General features: G+C 43.1%; 1 protein-coding gene across 2 annotated transcripts in view; it reads left to right on the forward strand.

Moving 5' to 3' along the window:
* The first annotated feature begins 13,252 nt into the window (after window positions 1-13,252).
* The window catches only part of PREP (prolyl endopeptidase), a 129,540-nt gene continuing 121,301 nt past the window's right edge, over window positions 13,253-21,491 (forward strand). For both annotated transcript variants that reach the window (XR_015133009.1, XM_086317531.1), the window contains exons 1-2: window positions 13,253-13,482; window positions 20,034-20,108. Coding sequence is in view for 1 of the 2 variants with exons in the window: in XM_086317531.1 (XP_086173657.1) it covers window positions 13,438-13,482; window positions 20,034-20,108 (120 nt within the window). In the remaining variant the exon portion in view is untranslated. The remainder of the gene's footprint in view (window positions 13,483-20,033; window positions 20,109-21,491) is intronic.

Consider the following 21,491-nt stretch of genomic DNA (forward strand, 5'->3'; position numbering starts at 1 on the left):
GTTTGTTCATTTTTCAGTCCAAGAGGAAGTTATTTTTATGTATAGCAAATATCTTTTCTCTGTTTGTGTCTTGGTTTTTCACTCTCTTCAGAGAGTCCTTTGATGTCAAGAAGCTTTTTATTTTAACGCAGTCAAATTAATGACTGTGTCCTTTATGATGACCTTTTAGTGTGCCATCTTTAAGAAAACCTTTTCTGGCCCCAGTTAAGAAAGAAATTAACTTGTGTATTTGTTTATAAGTCTTAACATTTTACTTTTGAAATCTAAGTTTTAATCCTTTTGGAGTTTATTTTGGGGTGCTTTTATTGTTTGGTTTATTTTTGGAGTTTATTTTGGTATGATATGGGGTAGGAAGGCAATTTTATTTTTTCCTCACAGATAAACATTTATTCTGACTCTCTTTATTACATACAGTTGACCCTTGAACAACATAAAGGCTATGGACATTGATCCCCAAGAATAAAAAATCCACATATAACTTTTGACCCCCCAAATCTTTACTAACATCCCACTGCTGATGAAGGAGAAGGCAATGGCACCCCACTCCAGTACTCTTGCCTGGAAAATCCCATGGATGGAGGAGCCTGGTGGGCTGAAGTCCATGGGGTCACTAAGAGGTCGGACATGACTGAGTGACTTCACTTTCACTCTTCACTTTCATGCATTGCAGAAGGAAATGGCAACCCACTCCAGTGTTCTTGCCTTGAGAATCCCAGGAATGGGGGAGCCTGATGAGCTGCCGTCTATGGGGTCGCACAGAATCGGACACGACTGAAGCGACTTAGCAGCAGCAGCAGTAGCAGCAGCTAGCTGATGAAACCTTACAATTAATAGATAGTTGATTAACACATATTTTGTGTTATATGTATGATATACTGTATTCTTACAATGAAGTTAGAGCAAAGAAAATGTTATTAAGAAAATCATAAGGAAGAAGAAATACATTTACAGTACTGTAGTGTATTTATACCAATAAATTTGCATCATCTGTTTGCAAGATGAATTACCTGTTCGTCAGTACCTACATCAATATTGTCTTATAGAATACAAAATACTGTAAATAGTATAAGTACTACTAACACTAGACATCACAAATGAAAAGATAAAGTGATAAAGAAATTCATACTTATTTACAGGTATAACAATTTATGCACCAATAATAAAAAAGCTGCAATGTGGCAGCCTAGTATAAGCAGTAAGATTGCTTGAAGGTAGCCTAGCCTATACATTAATGAATGAATACTTATAAAAGTTTTATGGCTTATGGTATTGCAGTCATATTAATAATAGAGTGTTGGAAACATGGTTTCATCTTTTAAAAAACCACTTACTTGTGATAATAGACTGACAGGCAGTTTCTCCAGCTATGACACAACAAGAGGCATACTAAACGGTAATGTAATTCTTTGAAAGCAAAGTTAAAAAACGGTAAGAACACTAACACATTATTAATATTATTTTAAATATTACCTTATGCCTATGTAAAGATAGAATACTACGTGCAATATTTTATGAATTCATGACATACTTTTTAATTTTTTTAAATATTTTTAGGCTATATGGTTCATCTCGAAGTTTTTCCAAAATGTCACAAATATCCCACATTTTTTCCAATATGTTTACTGAAAAACATTCAAATATAAGTGAACCTGTGCAGGGCACAACCATGTCATTCAGGGGTCGATGTAGTTCCTCCATTCTCGGCTAATGTACACTAACAATAGCACCAGGGTCAGTTCAGTTCAGTCGCTCAGTAGTGTCCAACTCTTTGCAACCCCATGAATCGCAGCACGCCAGGCCTCCCTGTCCATCACCAACTCCCGGAGTTCACGGAGACTCATGTCCATCGAGTCAGTGATGCCATCCAGCCATCTCATCCTCTGTCATCCCCTTCTCCTCCTGCCCCCCCAATCCCTCCCAGCATCACAGTATTTTCCAATGATTCAACTCTTCGCATGAGGTGGCCAAAGTATTGGAGTTTTCAGCTTTAGCATCAGTCCTTCCAAAGAAATCCCAGGGCTGATCTCCTCCTTGCAGTCCAAGGGACTCTCAAGAGTCTCCTCCAACACCACAGTTCAAAAGCATCAATTCTTCGGTACTCAGCTTTCTTCACAGTCCAACTCTCACATCCATACATGACCATTGGAAAAACCATAGCCTTGACTAGATGGACCTCTGTTGGCAAAGTAATGTCTCTGCTTTTGAATATGCTATCTAGGTTGGTCATAACTTTCCTTCCAAGGAGTAAGCGTCTTTTAATTTCATGGCTGCAGTCACCATCTGTAGTGATTTTGGAGTTCCAAAAAATAAAGTCTGACACTGTTTCCACTCTTTCCCCACCTATTTCCCATGAAGTGATAGAACCAGATGCCATGATCTTCGTTTTCTTAATGTTGAGCTTTAAGCCAACTTTTTCACTCTCCTCTTTCACTCTCATCAAGAGGCTTTTGAGTTCCTCTTCCCATAAGGGAAGTTCTGCCATAACGGTGGTGTCATCTGCATATCTGAGGTTATTGATATTTCTCCCGGCAATCTTGATTCCAGCTTGTGCTTCTTCCAGCCCCGCGTTTCTCATGATGTATTCTGCATATAACTTAAATAAGGAGGGTGACAATATACAGCCTTGATGAACTCCTTTTCCTATTTGGAACCAGTCTGTTGTTCCATGTCCAGTTCTAACTGTTGCTTCCTGACCTGCATATGGGTTTCTCAAGAGGCAGGTCAGGTGGTCTGGTATTCCCATCTCTTTCAGAATTTTCCACAGTTTATTGTGATCCACACAGTCAAAGGCTTTGGCATAGTCAGTAAAGCAGAAATAGATGTTTTTCTGGAACTCTCTTGCTTTTTCCATGATCCAGCAGATGTTGGCAATTTGATCTCTGGTTCCTGTGCCTTTTCTAAATCCAGCTTGAACATCTGGAAGTTCACGGTTCACGTACTGCTGAAGCCTGGCTTGGAGAATTTTGAGCATTACTTTACTAGCGTGTGAGATGAGTGCAATTGTGCGGTAGTTTGAGCATTCTTTGGCATTGCCTTTCTTTGGGATTGGAATGAAAATTGACCTTTTCCAGTCCTGTGGCCACTGCTGAGTTTTCCAAATTTGCTGGCATATTGAGTGCAGCACTTTCACAGCATCATCTTTCAGGATTTGAAAGAGCTCAACTGCAATTCCATCACCTCCACTAGCTTTGTTCGTAGTGATGCTTTCTAAGGCCCACTTGACTTCACATTCCAGGATGTCTGGCTCTAGGTGAGTGATCACACCATTGTGATTATCTGGGTCGTGAAGATCTTTTTTGTACAGTTCTTCTGTGTATTCTTGCGACCTCTTCTTAATATCTACTGCTTCTGTTAGGTCCATACCATTTCTGTCCTTTATCGAGCCCATCTTTGCATGAAATGTTCCCTTGGTATCTCTAATTTTCTTGAAGAGATCTCTAGTCTTTACCATTCTGTTGTTTTCCTCTATTTCTAACATATCACAGTTCCCTGTATTTGTCAACTAACACCCAAAAAAGATGTCCTTTTCATTATAGGGGACTGGAATGCAAAAGTAGGAAGTCAAGAAACACTGGGAGTAACAGGCAAATTTGGCCTTGGAGTACAGAATGAAGCAGGGCAAAGGCTAATAGAGTTTTGCCAAGAGAACGTACTGGTCATAGCAAACACTGTCTTCCAACAACACAAGAGAAGACTCTACACATGGACATCACCAGATGGTCAACACCGAAATCAGATTGATTATATTCTTTGCAGCCAAAGATGGAGAAGCTCTATACAGTCAGGAAAAACAAGACCGGGAGCTGATTGTGGCTCAGATCCTGATCTCCTTTTTGCCAAATTCAGACTTAAATTGAAGAGAGTAGGGAAAACCACTAGACCATTCAGTTATGACCTAAAACGAATCCTTCTGATTATACAGTGGAAGTGAGAAATAGATTTAAGGGACTAGATCTGATAGACAGAGTGCCTGATGAACTATGGACGGAAGTTCATGACATTGTAAAGGAGACAGGGATCAAGACCATCCACATGGAAAAGAAATACAAAAAAGCAAAATGGCTGACTGAGGAGGCCTTACAAATAGCTACGGAAAAAAGAGAAGTGAAAAGAAAAGGAGAAAAGGAAAGATATAAGTATCTGAATGCAGAGTTCCAAAGAATAGCTAAGAGAGATAAGAAAGCCTTCCACAGCAATCAATGCAAAGAAATAGAGGAAAACAACAGAATGGGAAAGTGTTCTTGAGTGTTCATTGGAAGGACTGATGCTAAAGCTGAAACTCCAATACTTTGGCCACCTCATGCGAAGAGTTGACCCATTGGAAAAGACCCTGATGCTGGGAGGCATTGGGGGCAGGAGGAGAAGGGGACGACAGAGGATGAGATGGCTGGATGGCATCACTGACTTGATGGACATGAGTTTGGGCAGACTCCAGGAGTTGGTGATGGACAGGGAGGCCTGGCGTGCTGTGATTCATGGGGTCACAAAGAGTTGGACACGACTGAGCTACTGAACTGAAGTGAACATATCACAGTTCCCAGTATTTGTGCAGTTATTTCTGGCTATTCTACTCTATTCCATTTTTCTATCCCTGTTCATATACCATACCATCTCACTTTGTTGCTGTTCAATTACTCAGTCATGTTCAACTCTTTGCGAGCCCATAGACTGCAGCATGCCAGGCTTTCCTGTCCTTCATCATCTCCCAGAGCTTGCTCAAACTCATGTTCATTGAGTGGTGATGCCATCCAACCATCCCATCCTCTGCTGCCCTCTTTTCCACCTGCCTTCAGTCTTTCCCAGCATCAGGTGTTTTCTAATGAATCGTCTCTTTGCATCAGGTGGTCAAAGTATTGGAGCTTCAGCTTCAGCATCAGTGTTGGCAATGAATATTCAGGATTGATTTCCTTAGGATGGACTGGTTTGATCTCCTTTCAGTCCAAGGGATTCTTAAGACTACAGTTCAAAAGCATCAATTCTTCAGTGCTCAGCCTTCTTTATGGTCCAACTCTTACATCCATATATGACTACTGGAAAAATCATAGCTTTGAGTACGTGGACCTTTGCTGGCAAAGTGATGTCTCTGCTTTTTAACATGCTGTCTAGGTTTGTCATAGCTTTTCTTCCAAAGAGCAAGTGTCTTTTAATTTCATGTCTGCAGTCACCATCTGCAGTGATTTTGGAGCCCAAGAAAAATAAAATCTGTCACTGTTCGCATTTTCTCCCCATCCATTTGCCATGAAGTGATTGGGACCAGATGCCACGGTCTTAGTTTTTTGAATGTTGAGTTTTAACCCAGCCTTTTCACTTTCCTCTTTGACTTTCGAGAGTCTCTTTAGTTCCTCTTCACTTTTTGCCATAAGGGTGGTGTCATCTGCATATCTTAGGTTATTTATATTTCTCCCAGCAATCTTGATTCCAGCTTGTGTTTCATCCAGCCCAGCATTTCACATGATGTACTCTGCATATAAGTTAAATAAGCAGGGTGACAATGTACATCCTTGATGTACTCCTTTCCCAATTTGGAACCAGTCTGTTGTTCCATGTCCAGTTCTAACTGTTGCTTCTTGGCCTGCATACAGATTTCTTAGGAGTCAGGTAAGATGGCCTGGTATTGCCATCTCTAAGAATTTTCCAGTTTGTTGTTATTCACACAAAGACTTTAGCATAGTCAACGAAGCAGAAGTAAATGGTTTTCTGGAATTCTCGTGCTTTTTTGACAATCCATGGATGTTGGCAATTTGATCTCTTTGTCCTCTGCATTTTCTAAATCCAGATTGAACATCTAGAAGTTATTGGTTCATGTACTGTTGAAGCCTAGCTTGGAGAATTTTGATCATTTCTTTGCTAGCCTATAAGATGAAAGCAATTGTGCAGTAGTTTGAACATTCTTTGGCACTGCCCTTCTTTGGGATTGGAATGAAAACTGACCTTTTCCAGTCCTGTGGCCACTGCTGAGTTTTCCAAATTTGCTGGCATACTGAGTGCAGCACTTGAACAGCATCCTCTTTAAAGACTTGAAATAACTCAGCTGAAATGCCATCACCTCCACCAGCTTTGTTCATAGTGATGCTTCCTAAGACCCACTTAACTTCACACTCCAGGATGTCTGGCTCTAGGTGAGTGACCACACCATCATGGTTATCCAGGTCATTAAGACCTTTTTTGTATAGTTCTTCTGTGTATTCTTGCAACCTCTTCTTAATATCTTCTGCTTCTATTAAGCCCATACCATTTCTGTCCTTTATTTTGCCCATCTTTGCATGAAATGTTCCCTTGGAATCTCTAATTTTCTTGAAGAGATCTCTAATTTTTCCCAATTCTATTGCTTTCCTCTATTTCTTTGCATTGTTCACTTAGGAAGGCTTTCTTATCTCTCCTTGCTATTCTTTAGAACTCTGCATTGCAAAGATGGATATATCTGTCTTCTCTTCTTTTCTTAGCTATTTGAAGCCCTCCTCAGACAACCATTTTGCCTTTTTGCCTTTCTTTTTCTTGGGGATGGTTTTGATCACTGCCTTCTGTACAGTGTTACAAACCTCTGTCCACAGATCTTCAAGCACTCTGTCTATCTGATCTAATCCCTTAAATCTATTTCTCACCTCCACTGTATAATTGTAAGGGATTTGATTTAGGTCATACCTGAATGGCCTAGTGGTTTTCACTACTTTCTTCAATTTAAGTCTGAATTTGCCAATGAGAAAGTCATGATCTGAGCCACAGTCAGCTCCTGGTCCTGTTTTTGGTGACTGTATAGAGTTTCTCCATCTTTAGTTGCAAAGAATATAATCAATCTGATTTTGGTATTGACCATCTCACTTACTATAGCTTTATATTAGTTTTCATAGGAAAAGCTCTCCTTACTTCCTCAGAAGTGTTTTGACATTTCTTACCTTTTTCACTCTTCTCTTTAAACTATAAAACCAGCTTGTCAGGTTCCACCAAGATATAAATAAGTATTGAGATTTTAACTACAGTTGCATTGTATCTACAAATCAACATGAAGAAAGTTGACATCTTTTCAGTATTAAATGTAGCAAGCCACGAACATGAGCTATTTCTCCATTTATTTAGGTTTTCTCTCCTGTCTTTCCTAAAGAAAGTATTCTAATTTTCTATGGTCCAAACTTACACATCTCTTTTCAGATTTATTCCCAGCTACTTTATACTTTCTGTTGCTAGTGTGAGTCTTGCTTTTTTTAAAAAAAAAAAGAAAAAGAAAATTATTTATTTGGCTGTGTTGTGTCTTAATTGCAGTGCAACGGCCCAGTAGCTCTGCAGCATGTGGATGTCAATTCCTTCACCAGGGATCAAACCCGTATCCCCCGCATTGCAAGGCGGATTCCCAACCACTGGACCACCAGGGAAATGCCCTAGTGTGAGTCTTTTTAAAACTAATTTTTCCATTTGTTTGTTCATGTATGTAGAAACACAGTTGACTCTGGCACAGGGGTCATATATCCAGCCACAGTGAGCAACTCTCTTATTATTTTAAATAATTTATTGGCAGAATTTTTGTTGTCTAAGAAGCAATTATATCATGTAAAAAGGAAGTAAACAATTATATCATGTAAAAAGGACAGTTTTGTTTTCTCTTCTCTAATTCCCTAGTGCAATGCAGGATAGAAGTGGTGATTGTAACATGTTTACCCTTGTTTTTAGATTATACAGGGAATGATTCTAATGCTTCCATATTTTAAATGATTGTAGCTTAGGGGGTTAGAGAAGGCGATGGCACCCCACTCCAGCACTCTTGCCTGGAAAATCCCAGGGACGGAGAAGCCTGGTAGGCTGTAGTCCATGGGGTCGCAAAGAGTTGGACACGACTGAAGTGACTTAGCAGCAGCAGCAGCAGCAGCTTGGGGGGTTGGGGTTTTGGGTTTTTTTTTTCTTTTTTATAGTTACTGAAATCTGCTTATGGCCATTCTCTTCTATGCCTACTTTTCCTTGATCTTTTTTCATGAATGAGTATGGAATTTTGTTCTCTTAACACATAAAGATCAAATGGCTTTTCTTTTTTCTCTGTATTTAATATTTGTCCTTTTCTTTCATATTTTCTACCTCTTTGTCTCTCTGTGTTGCATTCAGTGTCATTTCTTCAGAACTACCTTTCAGTTCATTAACTTTCTAATTCGATATTTAGTATATGTCTTTTTAATTTCACCAAATCATTTTTCATTTCTGTAAGTTATATTTTATTTTTTCCAAATCCAGTTGGTCATTTTAATATTTGCTTACAACTTACTATTCCAGGGATGGCATTTTTTTTTTTCTGGAAGCACTTCATATCTTGGCATTCTATATTATGTATTTGATCTTTCCAACACCTAAAACCCTCAGAGTCTAAACATCGCTTGTTAATTATTCTTACACTTCATTTAAAAAATGTCTAGGTAGAAAAAATAAATCATGCTAGATACTTCAAATGGGGAGTTTAATACAAGCAATTTGTTATACAAGTAGGTTGGGCCTGGAAGATTGAAAAGGAAAGGTGGTGTTACCTAGAGATTAATCACTGTCCTGAGCCACTCTTTCTCCTAAGGTTGGCGGAACAAAGGGTGAAGTGGTGGCAGACCCTATGATGCTACCTATACCAGCCATACCAGCACCCACCCTTCCACTCCTCCATAGGAAGCCCACAGCCTGCACTCCTACAGATGACACAGAGCCTGGAGTCCACAGTGTGTTTGAAATGAACAAATTTGCTGCCGACCCTTTAGGTGAAGGTTCCCTTCCTCAGATCCAACTGTGCTGTGGCTGTGACCTGCAGGTGCCTGCTGTTGCCAGCATCTAGGTAAAAAGAGAAAAGTAGTCCCTCCCCTTCTACCTCTTTAGAACCTAGCCAGAACCAGTTGACAAGGACATTTTGGAAATATAGTTTTTAGACTCACAGCCTCTCGCAATGCAGAGGATTTCGGAGGAGTGTGAAAATGTTCCAGAATGCTAACAGATTAAACCCAATATTGTTTCCTTGCATGATCTGTGATTGTGCATTAAGCTGTGGTTAGATTAATCAGTAGAAAACCTCTGGGCCTACATTAGGATGTTGTTGTTAGTTGCCAACTAACTTGGCACCAAGTCATGTCTGACTCTTTTGAGACCCCATGGACTGTAGCCTGCCAGGCTCCTCTGTCCGCAGGATTTCTCAGGCAAGAACACTGGAGTAGGTTGCCATTTGCTGTTTCCTCTTCCAGGGGATCTTTCCAACCCATGGATCAAACCTGAGTCTCCGGCATTGGCAGGTAGACTCTTTACCACTGAGCCACCTTGGAAGCCCCTACATTAGGATGCTTTCCTTCAAAGATGACCCGTTGTAACAGACAACTCAGATATAGTTATCGGTTTTGAGGGCAGTCTTCCTGGAGTGTGTACATGGAAACTAAGTTGCACAAATCCAGAGGGTAACATATACACAGAATGCAATGTACATGATGCCCCTTGGAGGTCTTTATCCTGGTGACTCTATTGCTTCTCACTCTCCTGATTTCACTTGTATTTTTTTTTTTAACATCCAGTCTGTTTGGAGGGAGTGAGCAAAGTTTCCCTAGGAGCCTGGCAATGCATTCACAATTTTTTGTTTAGCAGAAACTATTTAGTCTGCCTTATGGTTCAAGCTGGAAGTTTCCATGCAGTACTTCTATAAAAACAATGAAGTGTTTCCTTTCCCCCTCCTCCCCACAAGAAAGGAGGAAAATGGTAAGGCTAGCACAGAGTCAGAAATTCTGTTAGCTACCTTTCAATGGAATGTGAGCTATCAGGAAGACAGGGCTTCAAGACCTTAGACTGTTTTAGGGGATGAGGCAACACCTGAACCAGCTGGGTACCAAACTCTTTAGGTTATAGGACCCTGAATCTCCAAAGGTGCAGAGAGTTATGAGCTGAAGACTATGTTTTCCAGCACTAATTATTAAAAAAAATATATATATATATATTTTTTAATTTTTACAATGTTGTGTTGGTTTCTGCCATACAACAACACAAGTATCTATCATATGACCTAATAACCCCACTTATGGGCATATACCCTGAAAAAACCATAATAGAAAAAGACATATGTACCCCAATGTTCATCGCAGCACTGATTACAATAGCCAGGACATGGAAGCAACCTAGATGTCCGTCGGCAGATGAATGGATAAAGAAGATATGGTATATATATACAATGAAATATTATTCAGCCATAAAAGAGAATGAATTTGAAACAATTCTAGTGAAGTGGATGAACCTACTGCCTGTTATACAGAGTGAAGTAACTCAGCATTAATTATTAGAGGCCATAACACTATGCTACAGCCTACAATGAAATTGTTAAACTATAAATGTCAAGTAAGACTAGCGCAGTGAACTTGAATGTAGATTTAATTCTTCAGAATTAACTAATTTAAGGTCACACCTGTAAGGAGTACCTGAGAGAAGAAGTAGTAAACGGAAAAATAGTCTGGTTGCCACTCAGTAAGCCCAGAGAGGCTCAAAGATGCTGAACAGGGCGGACAACCTCTTGTGGGCAGGTCAGATACACTGCTTATTGTCAATTAATGATAAAAACACTAGCGGGTCCATCATTACTACTCGAGATTTGTGAAAGTTCCAAGAAAACTTAAGATTTTGAACATTAATGTTCTAAATGCCATGTAATGAGGTTTCTTCTGTGCAAGATTGTGTCCAGTGCTAGTTTTCCACAGGTGTTGCCATGTGTTTATTGTGTCTCCATATTATCTTTTTGTGCCTTTTTTTTTTTTTTTAACCTTTCTTGATCACATCAAATGCGGGATGCTGTCTCTCCATCCTGCTTTGTCTATCTCATTTTCTTTTCCTCTCTGTTCTTCCCTAATCTATCTCTAATTTTACAGTCAAGAATCTGGAACAGTCACATTTTTTTGTAATGCATATTATGTATTTGCTAAAAGATATTAAGTTCTAAATTTAAAACAGATGAATAGATCATTTCATATTTTCTTACTTAAATGAAACAAGTTCATTTTACACGTAGGGGCCATACCTGTTTTTTCTCCTAATAACAGAAGAGGAAAAAATATTTCTCTCTCCTGACTTGGAAACTCACCTAACTTGGGAACCTCATTAGAAATGGTATAAATAAGTTCCATAAGCTGAAGTGGAAAAATGAATCAAAAATTCATTCTTGATCCACTCTCTCTGCCCCAATTTTTAATCTGGATTTAATTCAGCCCTGTCCTCCCATTCTGGTATTTAATTCGGTTAGGCATTAGGCTGAGAAGGGGAGGAGGGAGCAGACTTCACAGCTGTAATTCCAGACACCTCACATAACCTATTAAACACACAGCTATATCGAGAGAAGGGTATTGGGAGGGAACAGCTACAGTTCCTAAAAAAGATCAGATCTATGAATGTAGTAAGAACCTCAGGCCCAGCAATGGACTCTCAGCCAAATCTGTGCCGGCGGATGGTTTGAAAACAGAAGAAAGCTACAGAGAAAGCCCTTTCAATAGACCGACAATTACTGTCTCGCCTCCTACTCTCACCTCCATCTGTCCACAAGGTATGGACAGCACTCTCCAGTGAATGGCAATTTCATTCTTAATTCTAGGGTTAGTTTTGAGGCTCCTACAACTTCACTTGAGTTCCTGATTAGAATTAAAGAATCTCAGAATTCTTTGAAACCACATGATCCAATTCTCTCCTGTTGTAACTTAAAAATAGTGGTGATGTAAGGTCTCATTCAAAGCCAGTGAAACAGTTAGTGGCAGGGCCAAGAAGAGAACCTCACTCTTATTCTAGGTGCTATTAATATTGTACACTTTATGATGCTTTGTGGAGATTAGATACACACAGGAATATAAGACTTTCATTAAAAGTCACACTGGAAAACATAACATAAATCTTTGGGGGAAAGTAGTTGGAAATCACTGACTGCACTTCCATCAGTCAGTAAGTTAGTTACCTGGAAACCAGAGTCAAATTAAAGGATGGGTTATCTGGGCAAACGCCAGAGGCATCAGTCTTAACAGATTCTGGACAGAGGAGCCTGGCAGGCTACTTATTCCCACAGCACAAGGCCTCTGAGGGATGGGGACCTCCAGTGAAGCCATCAGCCTCTGATAACTAGAGCTGTAAAGCTTCTTCCTGATAGTTCAGAAAGCAAGGCCAGAACACATATCACTAGCCTAAGGATGAATAAATATAACTGTTAAACTATCATTGGTTTGAGGTCAAGCATCTAATACCTCCTGCCCTGCCCCCACCCCCAAAATAAAAGATGCTTAATAAACAAACACATTGGCAGAAAAGACATGACGATAAAAGAACCAGAAGGATGAACAAAAAAACCCTAGATGATTTTCAATCCTCCCACCTTGGTCCCTTCTCAACTGGTAAATTTGAGACGTGTGCTGCTCAGTCGCATTGGATTCTTTGCGACCCCCATGGGCTGTAGCCTGCCAGGTTCCTCTGTCCATGGGATTTTCCAGGCAAGAATACTGGAGTGGGTTGCCATTTCCTTGCCCAAGGGATCTTTCCAACCCAGGGATTGAACCTGCCTCTTCTGCATTGACAGGCGGGTTCTTTACCACTGAGACACCTGGGGAGCCCAAGGACTCATCAGTTGTCCTACTCACACCTCATAGCACCTAAATAATCCAGCTGCTCAATCACACAGCGCCCACCAGGGGAGTTGAGGATACGGGTGGTGTTTCCTTCTTAGTCCTCACGATCCATTATTACTGCCCTTCCAAGTCCAGGGTCACAGGCGGTGGAAATTAGGTCACCTCAAGAACCTCCGCTCTCAAGGCTGGGGAGGCCAGGTCTCTCTTCGCCGCCCCTACCCAGTCCTAGAACAGGAATTTTCAATTCGATGAGAGAACCGAATAAGCAAACCCCGCGATTCGTTCGGCTTGAGGGAGGTACGGCGAGCGCTGCAATGGCGAAGCGGCCAGCAGGGGGACTTCGGGGAGGGCGGGAGGGGCCAGGAGGCGTGGTGGCCCCGCAGGCGTGATCGCACGTGTCCCCGGCGCGCGGGCCAGGGCCGGCGTGTTGGGCGTGTCCCCGGCCCGCGCGGGCCCCTTTCCGGCGCGTGCCGGGCGCCCTGGCCCCGCTGGCGTGGCGGGGGCCCTCGGCTCGGTGGTCCAGGCGTGGGCCCGGGCGGCGGCGCGGGCGCGGCCGGTGCTCCTGCAGAGGGAGCTGTGCGCCCGGCCTGGCGCACGCACGGCGCCGCCCGCTCCCTCTTGCTGCCGCCGCCGCCGCTGGGCCCGCCCGCCGGGGAGGGGCTCCGGGCCTCGCCGACAGCTGCTTCCTGCTTCCCGCACGTCCTCGCCGCCGCGCAGCGGGTCCGGTCCTGAGTCCCGGCCGAGAGTCCCGGTCGAGAGCAGCCCGTCGCCGCCGTCGCCTTCCCGGCACCCGCCTCACCCCGCGGCCCGCTCGCGCCCGCCCCAGAACCCACGCCGCCCCTGCGCGTCCCCGGCCATGCTGTCCTTCCAGTACCCCGACGTGTACCGCGACGAAACCGCTGTGAGTACCCAGCTGCGCCTGGCCCACGAGCCGCCGCCCGCGGCCCTTCAACCCCTGCGGCCCCTCACCCCCTGCTCTCCCCTCCCCCACGGCCTTTGTTTGCTAGACCCGGCGGGGGGCGCCCGGCCCCTCCCGAGGCGCGGGGGCCCTGGTGGCCGTCACCCTCCGCCCGCTGGCGGCGGAGCCGGTGGTCAGCCGCCGCTAGACCACTTCCCAAGATATGGGGGTCAAGGGCGAACACTCAGGTGGGCATGGGCGTCTTAAGAGAGTGGGAAGACAGAACGTGTCACTGCATTTTTGCTTGGAAGAGGCTCTTGCTTAAATATGGTGGTAGGAGAAAGTGTGGATGTGTGTAGATGATGTCCAATTATAAGACAAAAGCAAACTTTTTCAACTCACAAATTGAAAATACTTAGAGTTGAAGTTCATTCATTCGATTTTTAAAACGTGTGTGGAGCGCTTCCCTCTGCCGGGTGCTGGCGGCGGGCGCTATCGGGCGGAGATAGAGTCCGTGGAAGGTGGGGCAGGGCCCCGCGGTGTGACAGTGCTGATCCGCGTGTTCCCAAACCAGAGCAGAGTCGGCGGGGGCCAGAGGAGGCCTCAGAAGAGGACAGGGTGGCCTTTTGCAGAATCAAGTTTTGACTAGTGTTTTGCCTAGTGCAGGGCTTAGCCACCATTTCCCTCAGTTTGTAGATAACCTCAGAGTCACTGTGGAGATCCCGTGGGTGGAATTCTGGGCAGACACCTTTTTTTTTGCGTGTAAAAATTAGTTTGGCATCTTAAGAACTGGAGTAAATCCAAATGTTGTGGGCATAATTCTGGTAGGAATAGCCAAATTCCTCGGATGACTTAAAATAGAGTTGGAATAAAAAGATTTTTGTATAATACACTTCTAGTTTTTTTCTGCTTGCTTTGACTCGATTTGTGCCTGAAGTCTGTACTTTAGAGTACTTCTCATTTTGGGGGTAAAGGGTTCTGGGGCTTTAGAGCGAAGGATGTAAGGGTTGTTTTAAATTAAGACTTCCAAGTGGTACTAAGGCATTCATGGTTTCTTTGACCTGTGGCCATCTGGTAACCATGTTTTCTCCGTCTGTTCAGCTGCTTGCTTATTAAATTTACTCGCCCAAGAAGCCCTTGGTTCAAGAGTTGTTTCCTTTGTGCAACAGGAGTAACGTGATCCAGCAGGAATGGAAAGGGGACAGACCAAGTAAGAAGACCTGAGCGCTAGTTGTGGCGTTGTCCCTCCCTCCCTGGATGCCCTTTGGCCGATCCCTTGCCTGTTACAGGCCTTCTCTTCCCTGAATGAACTATTAGGGCTGGCTTGGCTAACAACAGAGCTTACTTGCTTCTGTAGTAAGAGTATCAATCGTTTGTTCATTCAGGTGATGCCCTGGCCCTGCAGTGTGCCAGACATGAGCAATGGGAAGGCATAAATATCTTGGTTTGGTTTTTGAGGATCTTTGAGTTTTCAGGAGAGATAAAATTATAGCATTTGATAAGTACTGTTTTAGATTTGTTTTATTTAAATGGGGGAGGGGTGTTTCTTCCTTAACTTTTCACTTTTCGGGTTACCAAAACGCTGCAGTTCACCTAATCTGTGTTTAACAGTTCTTGAAAGGGTTAAGTGAGGATTTTATGAAGATGTCAGAAAGATTATGAACAATTAACTTAAAAGAGTATACCATGGATTTTAATAATCTCCAGTTCTTTTGCATCAGAGGAGTCGTGATCAGCCTCAAGGCCGAGGAAATGTAGCGCTTGGTCCAGCTTGGACCCTGCTCTGTAGATCACACAGGTTACTCATCCCAGCCCTGACAGCCTGTGGGCAGTGTCTTTTTCCTGTGACAGAGTCCTGATTACTAACGCAGGCTTGACTTATGCATTTACTCAAATTGTAGCCTTGATCTAGGATGGGTTTATTTCTCTCCAGCAGGTGCTACCCATTGCTGTCTCTCTCTGTCTCTCTCCCTTGAGCGTCTTCCAGCCATGCACTGAGCAGTCTCCTGCTGAACTGTGGGGTTGGAGCTTGCAATCCCATTGGATGGATTTCTGCATTAGCTATCAGATTTTTGGAAACCATGCTGTTCCAGTGTGATACTGTGGCCCATCCCCCAAGAGTGTTGCCCTCAGGGAACTCAGGCCTGCAGCGGCAGGGTGTGCAGGGTGAGTAGAAAACACAGAGGAGAATGGCATTAATTTGCTTCAGGAGGTGGAGACAGTATGAGAATTGAGGCTGGAAGTTGGTCGGTTGGTTAAGGTTGAAAGGACATTCCTGGTCATGTGACTTAAAGTCATAGTTATGTAGGGCTGGACAGTCATGGAATTGCGTTTGTTTTGGATGGCAGGAAGGCCATTGTGACCAGAACATCTGGGGTGTAAGCTTGGACGGCAGCTGGAAAGGGAAGATAAAATGGGGCCAGGTTTGGTGGGCTCTGCCTGCCGTGTGTACAAATATGCACTTAGTCCCAGAGGCAGCAGGCAAACTACTGACCAAACAAGTGAAATATTAATAGTGATAGCGTCTTATCAGAACTCTCTTTTTAAAGCCTCTTTGGAAAATATGGAATGGTTTACGAACTTAAATCAGATGGGAGAATCAGGTACTATATAGCTTGAGTTCAGGGGATGTGGTCTATGAGATCACCCTATTTGTAGGAAAATGTCTTATGAAAGAAAAATGTAGGGGCCAGGTGGATGAGGGGAGGGCGCATGGCTCCTGGGATTGTCCTGGAGAGAATCTGTTTCTTGTCCTGGTTAGAAATGTCTACTCAGTAACTGACTTCAGTCTGCTTTAGATTATAAGGCAGGTACTGGGGAGTTGAGGCTGTTTGCTCAGAGGTGAACATCATCAGTAGGCAGTCCAGTAGGGTACACTGGGTTCTGAGTAAAGGTCCAGCTGTGCACCTGCCAATTCACAACTGGTCTGCTTCATTAGCAAAAGGTCAAGTCCTCAGGCTTTGGGGTCTGCTCAAGGTGGGATCACTGTTCTACCTCCTGCTTGTTAACCATCTGACCCTTGTCAGTTGCTTTAACTATGTCCAGCTTCAGTTTCCTCATCTGGAAAAATGAGTTGGTAGTAGCCTTACAGTGAGGACCAGATCAGATAAATGTGACTATGGCACAATGTTTAGCTCACAGCAGATCTACAGTCTTAACCCTTCCAATCTCTGTGAATTGCATTCTGCAGCTGTAAAATGGGAATATAATCAGCTCTCTTACAAAGGTGCTTTAAAACATCAGGCACAACAGTATGGATATTCAGCAGACATTCATTGCTTTGGGTCTAGCATGTGGCAGCACTTTCACTTAGCCATAAAACTAAGATTTGATGTTAATCTTTCCCCCTCTGTGAAAAGTTAAGTTTCTGGATATGTCTGAGTTTTAGTAGCATCAACAAATTTGGAAAACTCAGCAGTGGCCACAGGACTGGAAAAGGTCAGTTTTCATTCCAATCCCAAAGAAAGGCAATGCCAAAGAATGCTCAAACTACCGCACAATTGTACTCATCTCACATGCTAGTAAAGTAATGCTCAAAATTCTTCAAGCCAGGCTTCAATAGTACGTGAACCATGAACTTCCAGATGTTCAAGCTGAATTTAGAAAAGGAAGAGAAACCAGAGATCAAATTGCCAACATCCAGTGGATCATCAAAAAACCAAGAGAGTTCCAGAAAAATATCTACTTCTGCTTTATTGACTATGCCAAAGCCTTTGACTGTGTGGACCACAACAAACTCTGGAAAATTCTTCAAGAGATGGGAATACCAGACCACCTGACCTGCCTCTTCAGAAACCTGTATGCAGGTCAGGAAGCAACAGTTAGAACTGGACTTGGAACAACAGGCTGGTTCCAAATAGGGAAGGGAAAGGTGCTGCTGCTCCTGCTGCTAAGTCGCTTCAGTTGTGTCTGACTCTGTGCGACCCCATAGACGGCAGCCCACCAGGCTCCGCCGTCCCTGGAATTCTCCAGGCAAGAACACTGGAGTGGGTTGCCATTGCCTTCCTTCATGATGCAGAATACATCGTGAGAAACGCTAGGCTGGATGAAGCACAAGCTGGAATCAAGATTGCCAGGAGAAATATCAATAACCTCAGATATGTAGATAACACCACCCTTATGGCAGAACGTGAAGAAGAACTAAAGAGCCTCTTGATGAAAGTGAAAGAGGAGAGTGAAAAAGTTGGCTTAAAACTCAGCATTCAGAAAACTAAGATCATGGCATCTGGTTCCATCGCTTCATGGCAAATAGCTGGGAAAACAGTAAAGACAGTGACAGACTATTCTTTGGGGCTCCAAAATCACTGCAGATGGTGACTGCAGCCATGAAATTAAAAGACGTTGTTCCTTGAAAGGAAAGTTATGACCAACCTAGACAGCATATTAAAAAGCAGAGATATCACACTGCCAACAACAGTTCGTCTAGTCAAAGCTATGGTTTTTCCAGTAGTCATGTATGGATGTGAGAGTTGGACTATAAAGAAAGCTGAGCGCCGAAGAATTGATGAGTCTTCTTGAGAGTCCCTTGGACTGCAAAGAGATCCAGCCATTCCAACCTGAAGGAAATCAGTCCTGAATATTCATTGGAAGGTCTGATGCTGAAACTCCAATACTTTGGCCACCTGATGGGAAGAACTGGCTCATCTGAAAAGACCCTGATGCTGCTGGGAAAGATTGAAGGCAAGAGGAGAAGGGGACAACAGAGGATGAGATGGTTGGATGGCATCAGCAACTCAATGGACATGAGTTTGAGTAAACTCCGGAAGCCTCGCATGCTGCAGTCCACAGGGTCACAAAGAGTCTGACGTGACTGAGTGACTGAACTGAACTGAATTGAGGAACATTTTTAAAGTGTCCGGTCTGTCCCTTCCGAGGAGTGTTTGGGGGAAAGCTGTTTGCAGATTGTTTTGAGTCTCAGCTCTGATTCTGAACTCTGTGTCGCCCTGGGCATGTTGCCATCTTGTGCATGACATTGCTCCTAAAAATACTGGGTTGGAAGATCTTGCACAACTTTACATTTTTTTTATTCCTATTGTCAGAGAAAAGATGGTTGTTACTGTAAGCGTGTTTTGCAACCATTTCAAGGTGTGTAAAATATAAGAGACTTGCAGATGAGAAAACAGGGCAGAAAACCTTTTCTTCAGTGGTGATAATCATCTAAAATTTAGAGAGGTTTTTGGTAAGGATTGAAAATTGATAATTTTAGGGAGACTCATCGGGAAGGCTTTCACTGGTTTTATGTGCCTTGCACTTGTTGGTCATTATATGCTGAGCAGTATGTTCCACCTCAGTTGCCTGTTCTTCCAGGTGTGCATGTCTCCAGGTACTCTCTCCCCAGCACCAGATGAGGACCGATGCTGACCCCTTGCAGAAAGCCAGGGGTCTGAGGCTTGGGAGAGAGTCTCAGTTGACCAACAGCCATAGTAGAATTTTGATAAACAGTAGAAACAGCAGGTTTTCCTTTTCCAGGAGAGTGTTTGCCTTCCTTAGGGAATAGCCCTTACCTTCTGGTATTACAGAACAAAACCAAGGAGACAGGTACGAAATATCTGAGACACTGGTTGTCTTCCAGACAACTGCACACAGGAAGCCTCAAATGGAATGCTGTTCAGTTGTTGAGAGAGACTTGATTGGAAAGATGTTGTCCATGTGGTTTCATTTGATTAGATTAATCACAGTACTGTGTTATTGGGGTATTTATCTGTCAGTAGTTTCTTTAGGCATAATCACCTGGGGAGTGGTGACTTCCAGTTGGTCTTCCAAACTCAGTCAGTCTCTGAGACCAGGCCCACCCAGAAATTTGGTTTTCCAAAAGTTCCCACGAGGGGGCTTCCGAAGGCGTCCCCTCAGCCAGGCTCTCTTGGCACTCGGCAGTTTTATCTCATCAAGTATCAGGGTAGTCTGAATGCGTGATACCTTTGTGCCTCCTTTCTTACACAATGAAAGAAAGCATTTCGTAACAATACATTGAACAGAATAGAAGCTTCAGTTGTAGAAATGTTCTTTCATTGCATGAAAGTCAGCTTTCTCTGACGTCAGTGAGCATCATTGCACATTAGTTAACTTGCTTTTTGGTAGTTTAGACTTAAAGGCAAAGCTGATCATATTGTACCCCGTCGGGAGATCTCCTAAGCATCTGTAAGCTTAGCAAGAACAGGGCAGTGCACCCGTGTGTGATGGCTCCCTCCCAAGCGGGCCCTTCCGGTGTCCCCACTGCATTGTGTCATTCAGCGCTTGGCCACCAACAACATGTTTTCAAGTTTCTTTAACGCAGTGGCAGGCCTTTGTTTTGTGTTGTACAGACAGAGCTGTTCCTATTCTGACCTTTCATCTCTTTTCCCGCTCCAGCTAAAATGTTCTTTTCATTAAGGGTGGTTTGACACCTTTGAGAACCTGCCAACTTCGGTTCATGTGGTAATTTGGGCAGACACGTTGCCAGTGAGCCAACTGGGCTATTTCAGACTGCCCCTTTCCTAGCTCCGTCACATTCAAAAAGTACTGATGTCGTTGGGGTTAGACACTAGTTATCTAATACCACACTTTGTCTTTTGCAGGTACAGGATTATCATGGGCATAAAATCTGTGACCCTTATGCTTGGCTTGAAGACCCAGACAGCGAGCAGACAAAGGTAAATGAGGGCTTATGATGAAAGAGAAGGTGGTCTTCATAGCTCAGACCAAACCGTAAACATCAGTAACCATGGCTTTTCCCTCCTGGTATTATCCTGTGTTGTCTGCAGTGGGATGATGAATAGACGTTTTATACTACCACTCTCTGTGAAATGATTCATGAGAAAAGGTGAAAGTGTTTCTAGTCCCATAGAAGATCACATAGCTGTTTTGAATAGTGTTTATGGACTCTAGGGTCACTGATGAACCAACTATTTGAAATGGAAGTATTTGAAAAAAGAAAAACAAATTTCTACCAAAGAAAAATAAAAACCTAGAGAATAATTATGTGAAGAAAAAAATTGCCTAATACATTTTTTCCAAAAAGGAAAGAAAATGATATTGAAGAAGTAGTACCAAGTCTTGAAAACTGAATGCTGGTCTTAGATTACTTATTGATTTTAATGCAACAACCATACAACAACTAAATTATAAGTAAACTGAATTTTCAGTATCTTTTTATATTTTATAAGGGGATGAAGGGGAGAATTTTCTACTCTGTCTAAAAATATGAAATTTTCCTATTCTTTTGGAGAAACGTGTAGTATTTTGAGGTGAAGTCTCATTTTGTTAATGAAGCTTACCCCTAAGTGCGATGTCCGATGGATACTATTTTCCTTCTTGGAGTGCCCAGGACTTGTCATTTGAGATTCATTATTTACATATGCTGAATGTGGTTGAATTTGCTTGGATGAGGGAATAGTGTTTCTCCAATCCACTCTAGGTTCTTTGACTTTTTTATTTATAGCCATATTAACTTAGTATATAAAAATATCTATACAATTTCTAATATCCTCAGCACTCCAGAAGTTTATTTGAGCTTCTTTAGAATCCCAGAGTACATTTCCCATTAAAAAAAAAAAAAGAAAAAAGTTAATGCCTGCTGAGTGGTTTTCTAGGCCAGCTTCTAAAAGCCTATGTCTTAGCTGTTCTTGTATCTTGTGGTCCCTTGCCACTGTATATGTCAGTGTTCTCTGGAGAACTGAACTCAGATTTCCAAGACAATTCAGATTTTCCAAGAAGGCACTCCCTCCTGATGTGGACCTGGCTCGTGGGATTGGGGTGCTTTCCTTGCCCACGCCCACCCCCCACTCCCAGTCCCGTACTCCTCCTGCAGCTCTTTCATGCTCCCTGGTCAGTGGGTTGCAGACTCCACTGCCTTCATGTCCTTAGGGAAAAGCTTCACCAGGGATGGAGTGGAGTGAAGGGCTTAGCCAGGCACGATGTTACATGGAAGAGGAGACAACAGAAGCAGAAAGAGGTTGCTCCTGCTGGAGTAAATCCCATGTCAACTTGTTTTTCTTCCTTCATTCCCAAGGCACCAGCTTGCCTGCTTCTCTTTC

The sequence above is a fragment of the Bos grunniens genome, chromosome 9 (assembly GCF_055505025.1).
Source record: "Bos grunniens cultivar Pamir isolate PY7600 chromosome 9, Bosgru_T2T1.0, whole genome shotgun sequence".
In the NCBI taxonomy this organism is placed as follows: Eukaryota; Metazoa; Chordata; class Mammalia; order Artiodactyla; family Bovidae; genus Bos; species Bos grunniens.